This window comes from Oryctolagus cuniculus, chromosome 3 (genome assembly GCF_964237555.1).
Source record: "Oryctolagus cuniculus chromosome 3, mOryCun1.1, whole genome shotgun sequence".
Classification (NCBI taxonomy): Eukaryota; Metazoa; Chordata; class Mammalia; order Lagomorpha; family Leporidae; genus Oryctolagus; species Oryctolagus cuniculus.
Genome location: NC_091434.1, coordinates 99,534,110 through 99,553,145, shown reverse-complemented (window position 1 = coordinate 99,553,145; position 19,036 = coordinate 99,534,110). Strand labels below are relative to the sequence as shown.

Here is a 19,036-nt window from a genome sequence, read left to right as displayed (position 1 = left end):
AAGTCATATCTTAAATCTTTTTTTAAAAAAATATTAGCATACCCATGCCCTGTTTTTCCCAAGAGAAGTCTATTGCCCTAATAGCCCTAGTACTGAAAATCACCTTCCTGGATCACTCCACTTTGGGATAACCTTACAATTCTGTGTCATGCAAATCATTCTGTCTCATTGACATTGTTTCATAACAGAAAAGCCAATTCCAGGGCAGCTCGAGGAATGTTAGCTTGGGAACAGGAAGGAAGAGGGAGGGGTTCTGGAAAACTTCTAGAAATGGCCATTTTTATTTTGTGTCTAAGGCTTCTAATATTCAGTAGCCTGCCAGGAAGGTAGTGAGGTGAAATATTCTAGTATTTTAGCTTCATCAAATGTCTTTTAATTATTTCAGAAATCCCATGTAGGAATTTTTAAAAAGTTTTAAATTCTTGCTCTACTATTTTTACTGTATTTATACATATGAAAACATTCTACAAAAGTGACATGATATTAATTTTTCAGAACTTCAGTTAATCCCTGGAGTCACTGGATTCCGAATTTCTAACCCTCCCATTCTGTTGGTCTGTTCCTTGCATGCTAGTTTAGAGGTGAGTGATTGACACTTCAGCCTTCCTACACCCTTCACCTGACAAGTTGTACTTCCTCTGCTGGCTGGAAGATTTAAATATTCATTGTGCATGAACAGTGGACAAAAGGCAGCACTCCTGCTCAAGCCAGTGACCAGTGGTGACTGTCACATTCATTTCTTAGTTTCAGTTCCTAACACACTACTTGTGGCACATTGTTGGCACACAGTAAATATTGAAGGGAATTGATCTGGAGACACAAGTGTTTTGTTCCCTTGGGATCTATATGGACCCAAGTAAGTTGTTTCACCTTTTCTTGATCTCTCTATAAACAAAATAAGCATGTCATATGTAGTTCTTCAGTAATTTACTTACTCAACATGTACCTAGTGAGAAAATATTGTACCTTATACATTGTTGTGATTCCTGGCGCCTGACTTTCTTCCAGTGCTGTGTGTCCATGAACTGACAAAATACCATGTGGCAAAGCTATAGGTAGACTTACTTCAAGGCATCATCAGGGTAAACCAAAGACTGAGTTAAGTTGCCTCATGAGACAGGGTTTTTTCTTTTTTCATTTTTGTACTATGGCTTCTTTTCTGCTGTTATTTCCACATAGAATCTCTACTATTATTCACTCAATATTTCCCTTTAGATCACTCATATTTTTACTTAGATTTATACTCACCTGAAGTTAATATCCATGTAATGAATTAAGATGGTTATATACACGTGCACCCATATATAGAGTTATAAATAAAAACAAATAGATACTCATATTTAGCAAAGCAAACTATGATTCTCTAAAGACTATTATTTAGGGTTAAATTCACTCAAGTAAATACTATTAATAATTATATATTATTTGATTGATTATACTGATACATTTATTAAACATATTTTATATACATATTAGTAAAATATGTTTTGAATAAATATATTCTAACAAAAGTTTTAAATATGTGGCTATTTAAAATAGGAGGTTGAATCTTTTCCTTAATGCCTCCTAAAATCAACTACTTTATTGTATTTTAGGAAATCTTTTTATTATGGATATCAATATCAAGTGAGTGTCTCTATAAAAACTTCCAAATCTCTTCAAAATCTAAATTCTAGAATTTTATAATTTTGTGAACATATAAAGCAGTTTCTCATTCTGTCCACTGGATGGCAGTGTCAAGTTCCTCTATTTATGTGAATCTTCTTGCTGTATGGTGGTAATCATTTCATTTCATCCCAGTTTAAAGATGACTTACTCAGGTTGACCACTAGATGGAGTGTGTGCTGTTTTTACTTTTTGACAGATTTTTGACACCCAGTAACAATCAGTAAGACATTTTCTGGAAGTTTTTATTTTTATTTTTTTAAACATTCCTTAGTAAATTTGAAAATGCTATTTGAGTTGCTTTTATAACATCCACTCATAGAAACAGTCTGTTTGAACGTCATAAACCAAGAGAAAGTTTTGGCTAACTTTGCATAATAATACCAGGGCAAAGATGCGTTAGAACATAAAAGTACCAGGACATATCTCAGGAAGAACTGGTACTTACAGCTATTTCCTCTTATTTTCCTTATCTTTGCAGACACTCATTTCTTTATGCTTTCTGCAGTGGCCTAGCACTATTTACCTCCTCTGCTAAGGAACGGAGGAAGATCCTTATTTTTCTTGCCAGTATTAGCCTAAACTACTGCATTAGAGTCACTTCTATAAGGTTTTAATCTCAAAATCTGAGGAAAGACTTATTTTTTCCCTTTTGATAGCTAAACTTAAATCTAACAAAATGAATCTAAAAGCTCCCAAATGAAGAATCTATACATCTGGAGCTCCTTATCACATAAATACTACTATAGCACCACCTGTCATTTACTGCTGAGGCTGTGGACAGAACAAGTTTGTATTCTGTTAACCAAGTCTTATGTTGGTGGAAATGTTTAAAATTTATCCTTCTGATTATAAATTAAACCTTTTTTTCTAATTTCAAAGCAGTACCTTTGTTTCCCATTCTTATAAAATTTCCAACTTTCTTAGACATTTTAGAATTTGTCAGGTGAGTAAGCCTAAGGCGAATTCACCACGTTAGTATTTAGCTTGTGTGTTTCCAACTGTTACTGTATGGTTGGAAATAGGTGGTTGAAATCTGAGTAAAAGAAATAAATGCCTGAATCCAGCTGCCTCCTTTTGAAAAATATTCAATTGGGGCAGAGAGCCTACACTTGGGAATCAGTTGTACATGAGTATGACCTCAGATTTTCAGCACAGTGATATTTTGAAAGATATTAATATGACTACAATCATGGATGCATATAATAGATTGGGACTATTAAAACAGCACCTTACAATCAGGTTCAAATTATCTTTTTCTGTATATTCTTGGACATTAATAATTACACGGTAAATTAAAAATCATATGGATCACGGAAAGGAGCACTGGGCTGAGACCCAGGCTGGCATCCAGGCTTGGGAGCCTTCCTCGGACATGAAGTGTGACCTTACACAAGCAGCAACTGTGCCTCAGTTTGAAAATGATGTTTTGATCAGATAACCTCATAACTTCCCCCCGTCTTCCCATTACGTGTGTGACATGTTCCTGTATTTTGCAGGTTCATATTTGTGTAAAATAATAAATAGATCATTTTTAGATCTTTTCAGTATATGAATTCATAATGAAATAAGTCACTTTAAAATACGAAGTTAGACCATTCAATTAAAATATATGGCAAGTCCAAAGACTCAGAAGAAACACACTATGTGTTTCATAACAAAGTTATTCAGGAGCCAATTCTAAGAATTTAAAAGAAAAATGTGGAAAGTAGCATACTGTATTTAGAAAAGATAGCCCAACTGGTTGAAAGCTTGCCAAGAATTCTGTTATAAGTTAAATACTTACCAAACTACATTTTCTACTTTTTGCTAATTTAAAAAATATTTTTGTATATAATAGAAGCATAAAAATAAAGAGAAGCAAAAACTGAGGGTATTTATTATATTTCTGTTAACCCTTATTAGCCCCTCTAAATATGTTTACACGAGGTCTTATTATAGATTTTTATAATCTGTGAGAAATATTTAAAAGTGACAGGGAATGCAATTGCCCTTCTTGTGAGTTGTAATGTGGAAACTAGTTTGATTTTTAAACTTATTTTCTTATTAAAGAGTAACAACATTCCACAGTATATTAAAATTGAGGCCATTTGTTATAAAATATTGGTTTCTAGCTATCAGGGGACTTTTCTAAGAATGAAATCCCATAGTCCCCTTTAAAACACCATCAACTTAATATTCCCCCAAAGTCTTATTCCCTTATTAATACAAATGAACTATCATTAAAAGTAATACTGTGAACATTGCCCCTACCTGAATACAATGACATTCACAGCACAGCTAGAAAATTCTGTAGCTTTATTAGAGTTTCCTCAAATATTTTTGACCTCTAGAGAGAATCTTGCACACCTCAGAGCCTAACCACATGTAGGTTGTGCCTTGCCTGTCCTTGCTACTGCCCTCTACCAAATTGTTGATTCTTTGCCCTTAATGCCCTTGATCTAAAACTTGGCTGTGTTTCCTTGAGTCCTCATTGTGTGCAGTCCACTCACTTTAGTGTTGTATAAGGCACCAAAGAAATGCCTCCTACCAAAATCCACGCCACGCAGGTCACCCGAGACCTGGAGTGGTATTGTCGGCACTGAGATCCCATGCGCCATCAGAAAACAACGTTGAAAGCTTCAACTTGCAGCTCATACCACTGCAGGCTTCAATGTAGTCTGCTGGTGGCACTAAAAAGAGACAGCTGCCGACCTATCCTCTGTGTTTCTCCTCTGTTCCTCAGAGGTCATTACCTTCAATACCTCTTCCCTCCTCTCTTCCACCCAAATCCATGCCTCCATGCATGAATGCTTGAGTCTTGTTAGAATGCCTGCCACAGATGTCACCTATAACATACAAAAATACCTATCTTCATATTTGATGAAGTCTAGACACCACCAAGTGACCCTATTTTTACTCTTGATAACTTTATTCATGATACAGAAAAGGGACATTGAATGACACTCCCATGTATCATGCTCTGTTTTTGCAGTTCGTTTGGCTCTGATGTATAGGATATATTTTTAAACTCTATTTGACCTTAAGAGATAAGCCAGAAAATCATGTCTGTTCTGATCCCTAATGTTACAGCACCAGTTACTGTATGTCCTTGTCATTCTGTTAATACTAGACTAGGCAGCAAGTGACAATAATTTCATACTAGTGCTGGAGTTTAGCAGGGGAATAAAAGATAGAAATGTGTGTGCATGTGTGTGAGAGAGAGAGAGAAAAAAATAGAAAGGTAACCCAAATGCTTCAATTATGATTAAAGCATTTTCAGATATTTGCTAAGAAAACTTACCTTTATTGTTTACTTACTTGTGTGTTTACTGTTATACTAGGGGAGATATAGAAATCAGTAAGACAATTATCAATAATATGAGCAAATAGTACATTCCACGTATGTCCATGTGTTTAGCTCATATTGTGCATTTTGTGGGCCAAACAAAATTTCTTTCAGAATAGAAAAAATCTTCTTGATTATTATTTTAAAAAATTGTTTTGGGAGAAAATTTTAAGTTCTATGAAATTTAAATACATTTATTCAGATATACTTTGGTGATTAAGCTAATTTCAAATAACTGAAAGAAAAGGATATTCTTTTCTTCTTTTGCAATCACTGTTTAAATGATATGTATACACCTTTTCTGTCATGGAAATTTCGTCTTCAATTTTTAATGGCAAGGCCTTTCAAAGAGAGCATGTTTTTATAAAAAAAAGTAACTAAAATGTAATGTTTATTGGAAAGATAAAAAATTAGTATTTCTTTTTTTGGATGTGATTTACACTTAATTTTTGCTTCTTTGTAAATCAATGACTGTCATTTTGAATCTCCTGTAGATCTTTAAGAAAGCCACTATGAAAGCATTAAGGAGAAAATCCATTTTGCTTACTGGTTACCTGGAGTATATGATCAAGCAGTACTACCACAAAGACAAAGCAGAAACCAAGGAATCAATTGTGAACATAATTACTCCATCCCGAATAGAGGACCGTGGCTGCCAGTTAACACTAACATTCACTGTTCCAAAGAAAAATGTTTTCCAAGAACTAGAGAAAAGAGGAGTAGTTGTAAGTATATCTCTTGCTTGGCTTCCAGATATTCTCTGTAAACTGCATTATTTGAACAAAAGTTGGATTCCTTGGTTTATTCATTTTTGTATGCCATTTCATATTAATCAACCATTTATGACAAATTAAGTGACAGCTAACCATTCAGCACTGTATTATCTGAAAGGCATAGAGAATTGCCACTTCTGATAAAACAGAAGAAACCACAAATTTCAGCTATAAGCAATATTTTATATAACTTATTCTTTTTATAATTATTTTGGGTAAAAAAACTATCAAAGTCAATTAGGACATGATTTCACTAGTTTTAATTACTGAAGACTACTATATGTAATTATTAAATTACACAGCATAACAATTTAGTGTGGGGGTGGAAAAAATCAGTGTTAGTTGTTTGCTTGAAATAATTTATTTTCACTCTTGTCACTTTCGTCAAAAAAGTATCTGAAGATATACTTCAGAATTGGTAGTTTTTTCAAAATATTTGAGCCTTTTATTATTAATAATTGTACATACTTATGGGATACAGTGTGATATTTGGACACACTTGTGCTTATTAAGCCAGGGTAATTCATGTTTTCTCCTTTTGTCATGACTTTATGATTGGAGCCTTGTCCCTCCTATCTTCTACTTGTCTGCAAATATATGATAGGTTATTGTGAAGTAAAGTCACCACAGTGCTCTGTAACCACTAAAAACTCATTATTTATAGCCAAGAGGGGTTTGGTATTTGTTCTAAACTTCCTCTGTCCCCTCCTACCTCCCAGTTTCTAGTACTCCTATTCTACATTAAGATAGATTGTTTTAGCTTCCATATATGAGGGAAAACACTGTGATCCACCTTCCGGCTTCTGCACACTCTGAGAGGCAGCTGGTGATGAGTCAAGGATTTGGGCCTGAGCTACACATGCGGTAGACCCAGATGGATTTCTAATTCCTGGCTTTGGCTTGGTCCAGTCCCCACTGTTGCAGCCATTTGCAGAGTGAATTAGTGTATGAAAGCTTGCTTGCTCTGCCTCTCTCTCTCACTCACTCAATCTTGTTATTCCTTTAAAAAAATACAAAGAGGCAAACATTAAAAAATCATTTCTGGTGGGATGGATCTGGTAGTGATGATGAATTCCCTCTGTTTTTGTTTCTCTGGGAAAACTTCATTTCTCATTCATTTCTAAAGGATAGCTTAGATGGCTAGATGGCTACAGTATTCTTAGTTGGCAGTTGTTTTTATTTCAAGACCTTACATATATCATGCCATTTTATTCAGGCCTACAGCTTTTTGCTGAAAAATATGTTAGTCAAATGAGTTGTCCTTTATGTGACACCTCACAGTTTTCCCTGTTTTGGACTCTCCTTTTGTGTGACTTGTTTGGTCTGATGTACGCTGGAGAAGATATTTGTTAGTAGAGTCTGTTCAGGGTCCTTTGACATTCCTTGATCTGGATGTCCATCTCTCCTTCATTGCTGCAGATTTTTTTCAGTTATTTCATTAAAAGGCATTTCAATTACTCTTCCTCCTCTTTTCCTCCAGTTGGCTTGCACAACAGGACCCCATATGTCTCATATGCTTTCTTCATTCTTTAATCCTGTTCTAAATATTTTGTCTGAGTTATTTGAAAGGACTTGTACTCAGATTCAGAAATTCTTCTGCTTGGTCTATCCTGTTGTTGAAGCTCACAATGGTATTTTTTATTTCATTGAACTGTTTGGCTCCAAGATTTCAGATTGATTTTCATTCATATCATGTATTGTTTTTCTCATTTTAACTGTATTTTTATTCTCTTACATCTCGGAATTTCATTAGGGTGATTACTTTTAATTCTGTTGTAGGGGTTTCATATTTTTCAGATCAGAATTGGTTTCTGAAGTAGTATTGAGTTGCTTTGGAGGTCTCATGCTTCCTTGCTTTTTCAAATTTCTAATGTCCCTCCACCGATGTTTACATATCTGTTGTAAAAGTTGTTTCTTCTTTAAAGAATAGCTTTCTACAGCAAAGACGTTTTGTTTGGTGAAATGTCAGTTGTGTAGTATCTGACTTCTTCAGCTGTAGTCAAGGCTAGTAGTGTCTATGAGTGCCACAACTGTCAACACTGCAGCAGTACATAGAAGTAGTGCTATTGACTTTGCGGTGGACAGCAACCTCCAAATATGGATGTTCTCAGGCTGTAAATAATTATGTCCACTCACACTAGAGTTTGTGATGGCAGTAGCCATGTTCCTGATGCTATAGGATACAGATGGTACTGTTCCCAGGTCCTGTCAGGCAAGCATGGGTGATATCAGTTTATGTGGCACCATTACTCATGGTCCTGAAATTATTGGATGTGGATGGGACCTTTCTAAGGTCCTTGTGGGTGAGAATGGATGACACTAGTGTTTGTAGCACCAAAAGCCACAGGCAAAGTGCTGGCCTGGGAATTGTGCAGTGAAGTCCATGGGCCTGGAGCAGCGTAATGCAGATAAGGCCTTCCTCAGCTGCCACAGTGTGATCACAGGTGTCTCTGGGGCTTATAGAACTGTCACAGTCTAAGAGCTATAAGATATGGTAGGTACCTTACCAAACTTCTCATGGGGTAAGTACAAGTTTTGCTGAGAGTTATGCACCAGTAGCTGCAGTCCTGGAACTGTAGGATCCAGAGAGGACCTTCCCTGAATCCCATGAGGTGAATGTAGGTGAACCCAGAAATTATAGCCATGGCAGTCATACTCCTAGAGTTGTATGATGCAGTGGAGACTTTGCCTAGGTCCCATGGAGTGAGTATGGGTGAGGCTGGGTCTTAGAACTAACAGATATAGCCTTGTAGATACAAGATGCAGGAGGAATCATCCCCAGGTCCTACAGGGCAAACAAAGGTGGCACTGGGACTTATGATCCAGGGCTCTTGATGACCTGAGTACAAGATATGGAAGGGGTTTCCTCAGGTACCACAAGTGCATATGTACCAGCTTCTATGTGTGCTTGGACTTAAGATAAGGAAGGTAACTTAGCCAGATACTATGGAGCTGGCAAGCATATTTCTAGGGCTTTTGCACAGTGAAAGGGCCAGAAATAGGCCCCTCTGCATCCTGTGAGATGTGGTATTTTCAGGGGCTTCCCGTGGCAGTAGGAGCTATCTATCTACTGACCCCTAAGACAGAATGGAGTCTAGCAGTGGCTGTGATGCAGTTACATAGATTCTGGAGCTTGACAGAGACAAAGTGATCTTTGCTTGTTGAGTTGTATGTGAGTGAAAGAGACCCTCGTCAGCTTTCCAGATGTTTAAAGCCTGAGAGGACTGTGCAAGTCTCCTGTTGTTCAAGCTGCTGGCCTATAATGCTAACAGAGGTCAATGTGCTTTTCTGTTTTCCTTTTCATGGCAATGTGGTGTCCCTCCAGCCAGGGAGCCATGGAGAAGTTGCAGTGCACTTGGTTTCTCCCTGTGTGTTGAATTCTGAGTCTCTGTGCCAGTTAGAGTTGCTGTCCCTCCTTTCCTGAAGTTCTCTCCAGTCCGTCTCCTTGTTACCCAGTTTCTTCTCAGTGACAGAGGTGATGCAAGACACTTCTATTCAGCCCTCTTGGAAGTTAGTTCCCTACCACTGATATGGGAGATCTGGACCGAATTTCAGTCTCCCAGTATTGGTGTCCATCTCAGAGCTGTTGTTGGCATTTAGGTAGTGAAGCAGCATATAGAAGTTGTCCTCTCTGTCTGCCCTCCTCTTAAATAAATAAATGTTAGGAATGGGTGTTTGTGGCCACAGTTACTTTGCCACTTGGAATACCCACAGCCTGTTGGAGTGCCTGATGGAATTTCCAGCTGCTCTACTTCTGGTTCAGATTCCAGATAATGGGCACCTGGTAGACCACAGATAATGGCTAAACTACCTGGATCCCTGCCACTCAAGTGGAAGACCCAGACTGAGTTCTGGGCTCCTAGATTCAGGCTAGCCTATGCCTGGATATTGAAGGCATTTGGGAAGTACACCTGTGGATAGAAGATCCCTGTCTGTCTGATTTCAAATTAAATCATAAATATGTTCAAATTAAACATATAAATCATTACCATGTTTTTCAGCTAATAGCAGATATCTCTTAAGTTAAAAGTAGTGATTTATCATCACTACTGGAGACATCATCTAGGCTTGCTTTGAAAACTACCAGCATTCCCAGAGACATAGCCAACTCCTTAGCTGGAAGATAAAGAATTAGATGATGAAATTTAAGGATAATTTTCTAAAACTCTCCAAATCTCAATGAAATTCTCATTCAAATACATTTTTCCAAGAGTTCCAGTCCCTCCACAATTTCCTCATAAAAAATATATATTAGCAAAGCTACATTGTGGCTTAGCAGGTACAGCCGCCACCTGGGACACTGGCATCCCCTTTCAGCACCAGTTGATGCTTCCACTTCTAATCCAGCTCCCTGCTAATGGAATGGGAAAAGCAGTGGAAGATTGCCCATGTGTTTGGGCCCCTACCTTCCATGTGGGAGACCCCGATAAAGCTCTTGTTTCCTGACATTTGTGGAGTGAATCAGCAGATGGAAGATCTCTCTCTCTCTCTTTCCTTCTTTAACTCTGAATTTCAAATAAATAAATCCTTTTATTAAAAAAAGGTATATGAAGAATATTCCCAAAGTTCATGGAAAATAATTATGAAATAATTATGAATGGATTTCAAAAATAATTTAACAAAGTAAACATCTTTCAATGTCATTTTACCATGAACATTTTGAAGAATATACATGCCTATGACCTAATGGATACTTAAAAATATAACTGCAAAGTAAACTTTACAAAAGTACTTTGAATATTTAGGTACTAATCCTTTGTTATTTTTATTAAGGAGTTTCAGATTTTTACTTAAAGTAGGAAAAATATCTATATATTTTGAGGAAAATCAGCATGGATGCTTTGTTTAAGTTTGTCTTGAATGGGGATTTCCAGTTTATGAATAATACTAACATTATCGTGGCTTTACTTTTTCCCTACAGTGTGACAAACGAGAACCAAATGGCATTCGAGTGGCTCCGGTTCCTCTCTACAATTCTTTTCATGATGTTTATAAATTTGTCACTCTGCTCACTTCTGTACTTGACTGTACACAAACAAAATAGCAATGTCTTCAAGAATAACTTAGAAAATTATACTAAAAGCTATTATTTTTCCAGTATTCATTTTTTAATTATTGAAATTATTATAAAAATGATTACATGTAATTATACACTGTGCAGAAAAATATGGTATGGGGTCAATGTTTGGTACAGCAGTAAATTCACCATTTGCATCCCATATTACAGTCCCTGGGTCCAAGTACCAGCTCCACTACTGATCCCACTTCATGCTAATTTGCACTTTGGGTAGCAAGAAAGACTCAACTATTTGGGTCACTGCCATCCACATTGGAGATTCAGATTAAGTTCCACACTCTTGGTTTTTGTCTGACTCTGCTCCAGCTGTAGCAGGCATCTGAGGAGTGAATTGCCTCTGGCATCTTTGTGCATATTCATTTTGAAATCAGCATGCTTCTCAAAATGAATAGGTATCACCTTAGATTTGATAAAAATTGCTATCTATAGCAAAAACAAGTTTCATAAATTTGTGCTCTGATATTTATTATTTTATCTCACTAAAGAAATACTGGCTGAAACGTATTAAATTGAATTCCCTAACCACTCTTCAACCTTAATCCACACTTTTCAAGGCATTCTTTTATTTTGATCTCATCACAGTATCTTTTATCTTTTTATTTAAAATGGGAACTTCCTATCGTAGAAGAGTTTGGAGTTTTGTCTCCAAAGTTGAGATACTTGTGATTAAGAATTAGAATTAGGAAACAAGTGCTCCATCTCTCTACTCTGTCATTCAAAATCTATGAACTTTTTTATCCATTATGAAAATTAAAATTTCACTCAATCCTACTGTACTTCTGTAGTTCTCAGTTCACAATGCCACAACTGCTATTTATGAATTAACAAAATTTTCTACATTTGCATACACAACAAGCAAGAAGGAGTGACTACAACACCATTATTACTCCTTACTGCACAAATTTGGATGTAATTAACTTGGACAACTACTTTGAACAGACGAATCAAATAAAAAGATGTAAACTCCAACACCAACACCAGTAACTACTGATAATTAACTCCTTATGTATTATGTATTGTGCTATGCTATTTATGTGATACTCATTTAACTGGGTGGATACATGGTTACTTCAGCAAAATTTCTATGAATTTTGATCATATTCAGCTTCATAGATGGAATAGTTCTCAAAGCCTTGAAACTGAATGACACATGGCTTTATATAGAATGAATATTTCAATGTGGTGGTTAACCAAAATAATGTGATTTCAGTTCCCATAGAATGTGTAGCTGGGTTGAACAAACAGATATTTAACATATAAATACTCAGGTAAGTTATAATTACAAATTATAAATTTTGTGAAAGATAACTATAACCACACTATGAGGAAAAAAACCCTGGAATACTAATTAGATGGTTGAGTGAGGGAAAGTTAATGAAAGCACTTGTTACTATATATTATATTTCATATAAATCATATTAAAATAATTTATATGCAAATAAGCAAATAATTCAGTGCATAATCAGCACCATTTGATCATCATATAGGTTAAGAAACAGAGCATCAGGGCAGGCACTGTGGTGCAGCAAGTTAAAGCCATGGCCTGCAGTGCCGGCATCCCATATGGACACTGGTTTGAGTCCCAACTGCTCCACTTCCCATCCAGACTCCTGCTAATGCACCTGGGAAAGCAGAGGAGGATGGCCCAAGTCCTTGGACCCCTGCACCCACATGGGAGACCCTGAAGAAGCTCCTGGCTTCAGATCAGCTCAGCTCTGGCTGTGGTGACCATCTGGGGAATAAACCAGCAGATGGAAGACCTCTCTCTTTCTACCTCTCTGTAACTCTTACAAATAAATAAAATAAATCTTGAAAAAGAAACAAAGCATCAATAACTCCATTTTTATAGTTTTCATCTTCCCTCCCAAATCCAGAATAACCATTTAATTGAATTTTGTGTTAACAATTCCCTTCTTTAAGTTTTACACCTATGAGGGCACTTCAAAAAGTTTATGAACTATGGAATCAAAAGTTAAGCTTATATTAGGAGACCAGCATTGTGGTGCTATGGGTTAAGTTACTACTGCAATGCCAGAATCTTCGAGTCCTGGCTGCTTTTCTTCTGATGCAGCTCTCTGCCATGCATCTGGGGACAGCAGTAAAAGATGATCCAAGTACTTGGGCGCCTGCACCCACGAGGGAGACCCAAAGGAAGCACCTGGTTCCTGGCTTCGGATCTGCACATCTCTGGCCCTTGTGGCCAACTGGGGAGTGAACCAGCAGATGGAAGACCTCTCTTTGTCACTCTCTGCATTTCCTTCTCTCTGTAACTCTTTCAAATAAATAAGTGAAGCTTTTTAAAAAATTAAACATTTTGGAACTTTTTAAAAAAAAGTAATGAATATGAGGGACCTTCAAAATTTTATGGAAATGCACATAATGGAAAAACTGCCTGGCTTTAAAAATTCTATGTCAGAATAATCTTACCTTTTAATTCCATTTTCCACAAAACTTTTGCAATATCATTATATGCATGTAACCCAAATACATGCATATTGGGGCAGGCATTTGCACAGCTGTTAAGATGCTACCTGTGAATCACACATCCAAGACGGGAACGCCTGGTTTCAAGTTTTAATTTCCTTCACATCCAGCTTCCTGCTAATGCTCTCCCTGGAGGCAGCAGATGAAGGTTCAAGCACGTGTATCCCTGCCACATACATGGGAGACCTGGGTGGAGTTCTGGGCTCCTTCCTTCAGCCTGGCCTAGCCCAGCCTGCTAGACACATTCAGGGAGTAAACCAGACAATGGAAATTCTTTCTCACCCTCTCCTTCTGCCTTCCTTTCAAATAAATGAGAAAACTGCAAATTAAAAATATATATGGATGTTGGAGCCAGCGCTGTGGTGTAGCGGGATAAGCTGTCACCTGCAGTGCTGGCATCCCATATCAGCACCATTTCAAGTTTTGGTTGCTCCACTTCCAAAAATCTACTTCTCTAATAATGCACCCGGAAAATCAGCACAAGATGACCCAAATACTTGGGCCCCTGCACCCATGTAGGAGACCTTGAAGTGGCTCATGGCTCCAGGCTTTGGATCGGCCCAACTCCAGCTGTTGCTGTTGAAACCAGTGAATGGAAGATTGCTCTCTCTCTCTTTCTCTCTGCCATTCAAATAAATAAGTGAATCTTTAAAATATATACATATGGATGTTTTTTGCCTGTGTATGAAGCTCATATAAATATATAGTGTATACATCCTGCTCCTGCTTTTGTATATGTTTTCAGGATTTATCTGTTGCTCCTCCTCTTCGTGGAGGAACGACACAGGACCCTGCGCTGTTCTTTTGTCTGCTTGGCCCTTCCCGGGTTTGCTGCTGGTTCTTCCTGGGTTGGCTACCGACCCTTCCACCTCCGTGGAAGGGCGGTTCCCCCTAGCCACTTTCCCCACTTCCGCGGGGGAGCGGCACACCGCCGGCCGGCTCTCTTGGGGGCTGCACAGGTGTTCCTTCAGATAGATGTTCCCGGTGCATGTTGTCTCTCTCCTCCTTTATAGTCCTCTTCCACCAATCCCAACTCTGCTACCCACACGCCGAGTACGCTGCTCTCCTCCAATCAGGATCAGCTCCTGCAGGTTATTGGTTGAACTGGAGGCAGCTGTGTAGAAGCTGTTTCCTCCTCTCCCAGCGCCATATTGTGGGCAAGCAGATGCATAGAATAAGTCTTAATTCCAGTAACTTAGTATAGTCCGAGTTGCTCCCAGTTGCTCCCCACATTTATCCATTTATTGAGTGTAGCTTTTCATTTGCTTCATTGCTGTGTAGTATCCTAAGTTTTACAAGCATTTAGAAAAAAATCATATATATATAAATATATATATACACACACACACATATACACGATTTCTGTTTTAATATACCTAAAGGTAACTTTGAATGCATAAGGTAGCAATTTGATTTCATTTTTTCCAAAAGTATCATTTATATGATCTGTAATTCCTTGTTTCTCAAAAACCATGTTTCCATATACATCTATAGCTATATAGATGAGTTTGTTTCCAGGCAATCTCAGGGAAAGTTTAGAAAGGTGCTCATTAGATAATTAGATGGATGGATGGATAATTAGATATAGATGTGGATATAGAGTAGCTATAGATATGGGTTTCTTTATAGGTTATCATACTTTTCCTTTGGCTAATTTGCTTAATCATTCATCAATTGCACGCTGCCTTAATTACTATAACATAATGGGGTCTGACATCTGCTAGAATAAATCTCACAGCTTCTTTTGTAAGGATTGCCTTGTTTGTTCTGAACTCCCTTTATTTTGTCTTATACATTTAGAATACATCTAAATAAATTTAGAATAAATCTATTGCATTCCATAAAAACCCCTGCTGGGATTTCAATTGAATTGCAATTAAAATTTAGATAGATTTTAAAAGAATTGACTCATTTTAGTTTGAGGCTGCCTACCTAACAACATGACATTTATCTCAATTTATTTATGACTTCTTTAATGTTTTTCAGAAAGCTTTATTTTCTCCATTAAAGCCCTGAACATTTATAGTTTGACATATCCCTAAGTACTTATAATTTCATTATTATTCCACATTATCTCTTATAAAATTTAATATTGGTACTATATACAGATGCAACTATCTGATACAGTTTTACTTTTTTATATTTAGAAATCTTTCTAGCTTTTTAATTGCAATCATTAATCTGTAGTTATTTTAATGTAGAGAAAAATCTGAAAACAATGTTCATTTTCTTTCTGATTCTTATGACTTGTTTCTCTTTCTTATTCTCCTTTTGGATCTCAGGAGTGTGTGTGTGTGCATGCAATCTTTCTTTCAACTTGTGTGAAAGTTATAAATTTATTCACTGTTACTTTAAGAATTTCACTGGCTATTTTTTAAAATTAGCCTTTTTTTCCCTCCTCTGAGGAGTTAAAGTTCAATGCCTTATCAGATGCCTCTTCTCTACTTGTGCACTGTTCTTGCTAAATATGGAACTTTTGGTCCAATTTCACACTACTACACACAACCAGACATTACACATACACATACACTACAAGCTTTGCTCATTACTTCTCTTTGCAACTCAGAATTCCTTTTATGAATGAGATACCTTTAGAATTTATGGTAATTATTATGTATGTATTATGAGGATCTTTCAGTGGCAAATTCTATCAGCCTAAAAAGAAATTTCAATTATAAAATTCTACATTGACAGTTATTCTTATAAACTAGAAAATATCATGTCATTGTACTTTAGGTGCATTGTTGTTAAGCCTTCAGCCTCATTTTATAATTTTGTGCTTAAGAGCTGTTTGTCATTACTGATCTGCAATTTAGTTATGATGTGTCTAGGTGGCTTTTGCTTCTTCTATTTTTTATTTATTGTACTTCCAAGATCTGAAAGCATTCCATAAAATTCCAAGGTATTCTAATATTATCTCTTCTCTGTCATTCCCTTTTAAAAATTGTATTTATGTAAAAGTATATTATGTATTTATAGATGCAATTGTAAGATGATAACCATACTTCCCTCCTCTTTCCTTCCTTTAATTTTTGCAATAATACAATTTCAATTTACTTTATGGTCACAGAGTGAACGCACCACTAACTATAATGTTCAGAAAGTGAAAAGCAGAAAGATCACTGTTCCACAGGAGTAAAGATAAGCGCTAAAAACAATCAAATCATAAGATGTCAGTTTTATTCTTAGACATTGTTTTTTAAAACAATGCATCATTCCCTTTTGAAACTCCATGTTAGTCTTTTTCACATTCTTATTCATATCTTTAACCTAATATTTTTATTTCTGAATTTTCACAGCATTTTTTGTTATTCCTTGAGATCCTTTTTTCTAGTTTACTAATTCACTTTTCAGATACTTAATCTACCCTTTGAAAAAAATTAAACAGATTTCAAAGTTGGACTAAAGAAGCTTGATTGAGTTCATTTGTATTCACTGAATTTCATGGACATTCTGGACTATTTGAACTTCCTGGTGTTTCAAATATTAGCAGTGCATGTTTTGGATCCCCATCTAGAGCCCCTTCCCCTGATCTGTATGGTGGCTGTTGACAGCATATTGAAGCCTCAAATCTTGGATCAGGCTGCACTATGGCAAATAAATAAATGAATGAATGAATGAAAAACTCACCCCTCACCTTAAAGAGTAAAGGAGAAGACTCCACACTGCAGTTTATGCTTTAGAAAACCATTTGCTCTGTAGATTAAGCCAAGACTGGAATTTTACCTGAGGTCACAGCCCTGCTCAACAATTTCCCTTTCCACATTTCCCGTCTCTTCCTCCTTCACATGTATTTGTTTTTTTTTGTTTGTTTTGATTTTTTTGTCTTTTTGATGGATGCTCCAGTGATAAAACAGGCTCGTCCTAATCATTTTCTCAAGCTCAGGAACCCAATCTACATACTCTACTTTTCTATTCTTGACAACCCATAAATATTTTATATTTTATACCACATATACAATGAACTTACAGTTCTGTTTCTATTTTCACACATAATAACTTGTTTCTTGGTGTGTTTTGTGATTGCTAACCTTGAATATCTGTTATCTGGGCTTTTTTATTTCTTTGAGAATTAGGTTAAACTTTGTTTTTCCAAAGTCTGTTTATGTTTGTTTCTCATCAGGATCACTGACAAAAACACTTTAACCTTTTGTTATCAGGTTTTTCAGACCATATCAATATCACAAAATGTGGTATATCATTCTGCTCAAGGGCCAAAATGTAATGAGAAATTACTCCCATTTGTTGATTCCTACATTTTTTTCTGGTTGCCAACATTATGTGGGGTTTCTTTTGAGCTAATGTATCCTGGACAGTCCTTGGCTTTTTCCATATCCCATCAGTGCTGAAGTGCTAGATCCTTAGGATTTAGCAGAAACTCTTCAGTGAAAGCTAACTCTGATCTTTGCTTCCTTCCCAGATTTCCACCTACATTTCATTTTGGGGTCTTAGAATTTCTTATTTAAATATCAGCTCTTTTATTTTTTTTTTATCTTTTATTTAATGAATATAAATTTCCAAAGTACGACTCATGGGTTACAATGGCTTCCCCCCCCATACCGTCCCTCCCACCCACAACCCTCCCCTTTCCCACTCCCTCTCCCCTTCCATTCACATCAAGATTCATTTTCGATTATCGTAATATACAGAAGATCAGCTTAGTATACCTTAAGTAAGTATTTCAACAGTTTGCTCCCACACAGAAACATAAAGTGAAAAATAATAGATGATTTTTTTTTAAATGATGATGAAATCAGATCAGACCTATTGTCATGTTTAATCCCAGTGAGAGTCAAGTTGGGAATTGATAATTTCTTTCTTTCTTTTTTTTTTTTTTTTTTTACAGAAGATCAGTTTAGTGTACATTAAGTAAAGATTTCAATAGTTTCCACCCCCATAGAAACACAAAGTGAGATATACTGTTTGAGTACTCATTATAGCATTAAGCCTCAGTGTACAGCACGTTAAGGACAGAGATCCTACATGAGAAGTAAGTGCACAGTGACTCCTGTTGTTGACTTTACCAATTGACACTCCTGTCTATGGCATCAGTAATCTCCCTATGCACCAGTTATGAGTTTCCAAGGCTATGGAAGCCCCTTGAGTTCTCCGACTCTTATCTTGTTTAGACACGGTCATAGTCAAAGTGGAGGTTCTCTCCTCCCTTCAGAGAAAGGCACCTCCCTCTTTGAAGACCTGTTCTTTCCACTGGGATCTCACTCACAGAGATCTTTTTGCCAGAGTGTCTTGGCTTTCCATGCCTGAAATACTCTCATGGGCTTTTCAGCCAGATCCGAGTGCCTTTAGGGCTGATTCTGAGGCCAGAGTGCTATTTAGGACATCTGCCATTCTATGAGTCTGCTGAGTATCTCACTTCCCATGTTGGATCACTCTCCCCTTTATTTATTCTATCGGTTGGTGTTAGCAGATACTAGACTTGTTTATGTGCTCCCTTTGACTCTTAGTCCTTTCATTATGATCAATTGTGAACTGAAATTGATCACTTGGAGTAGTGAGATGGCATTGGCACATGCCACCTTGATGGGATTGAATTGGAATCCCCTGGTATGTTTCCAACTCTACCAATTGGGGCAAGTCAGCCCGAGCATGTCCCAAATTATACATCTCTTCCCTCTCTTATTCCCACTCTTATGTTTAACAGGGATCACATTTCAGTTAATTTTCAACACTTAAGAATAACTGTGTGAT

The 19,036-nt window shown here is 36.8% G+C and overlaps 1 protein-coding gene across 7 annotated transcripts in view; it reads left to right on the top strand.

Moving 5' to 3' along the window:
* KYNU (kynureninase) overlaps positions 1-19,036 on the top strand; it is a 228,983-nt gene that overhangs the window by 199,976 nt on the left and 9,971 nt on the right. For 5 of the 7 annotated variants that reach the window (XM_070071543.1, XM_017342822.3, XM_051849583.2 and 2 more), the window contains 2 exons: positions 496-581; positions 5,488-5,718. In XM_070071543.1, the coding sequence (XP_069927644.1) occupies positions 496-581; positions 5,488-5,718 (317 nt within the window). Of the gene's footprint in view, positions 1-495; positions 582-5,487; positions 5,719-10,687; positions 12,669-19,036 lie in introns of those variants that run through there. The other 2 variants (XM_002712137.5, XM_070071545.1) reach the window with 2 other exon arrangements.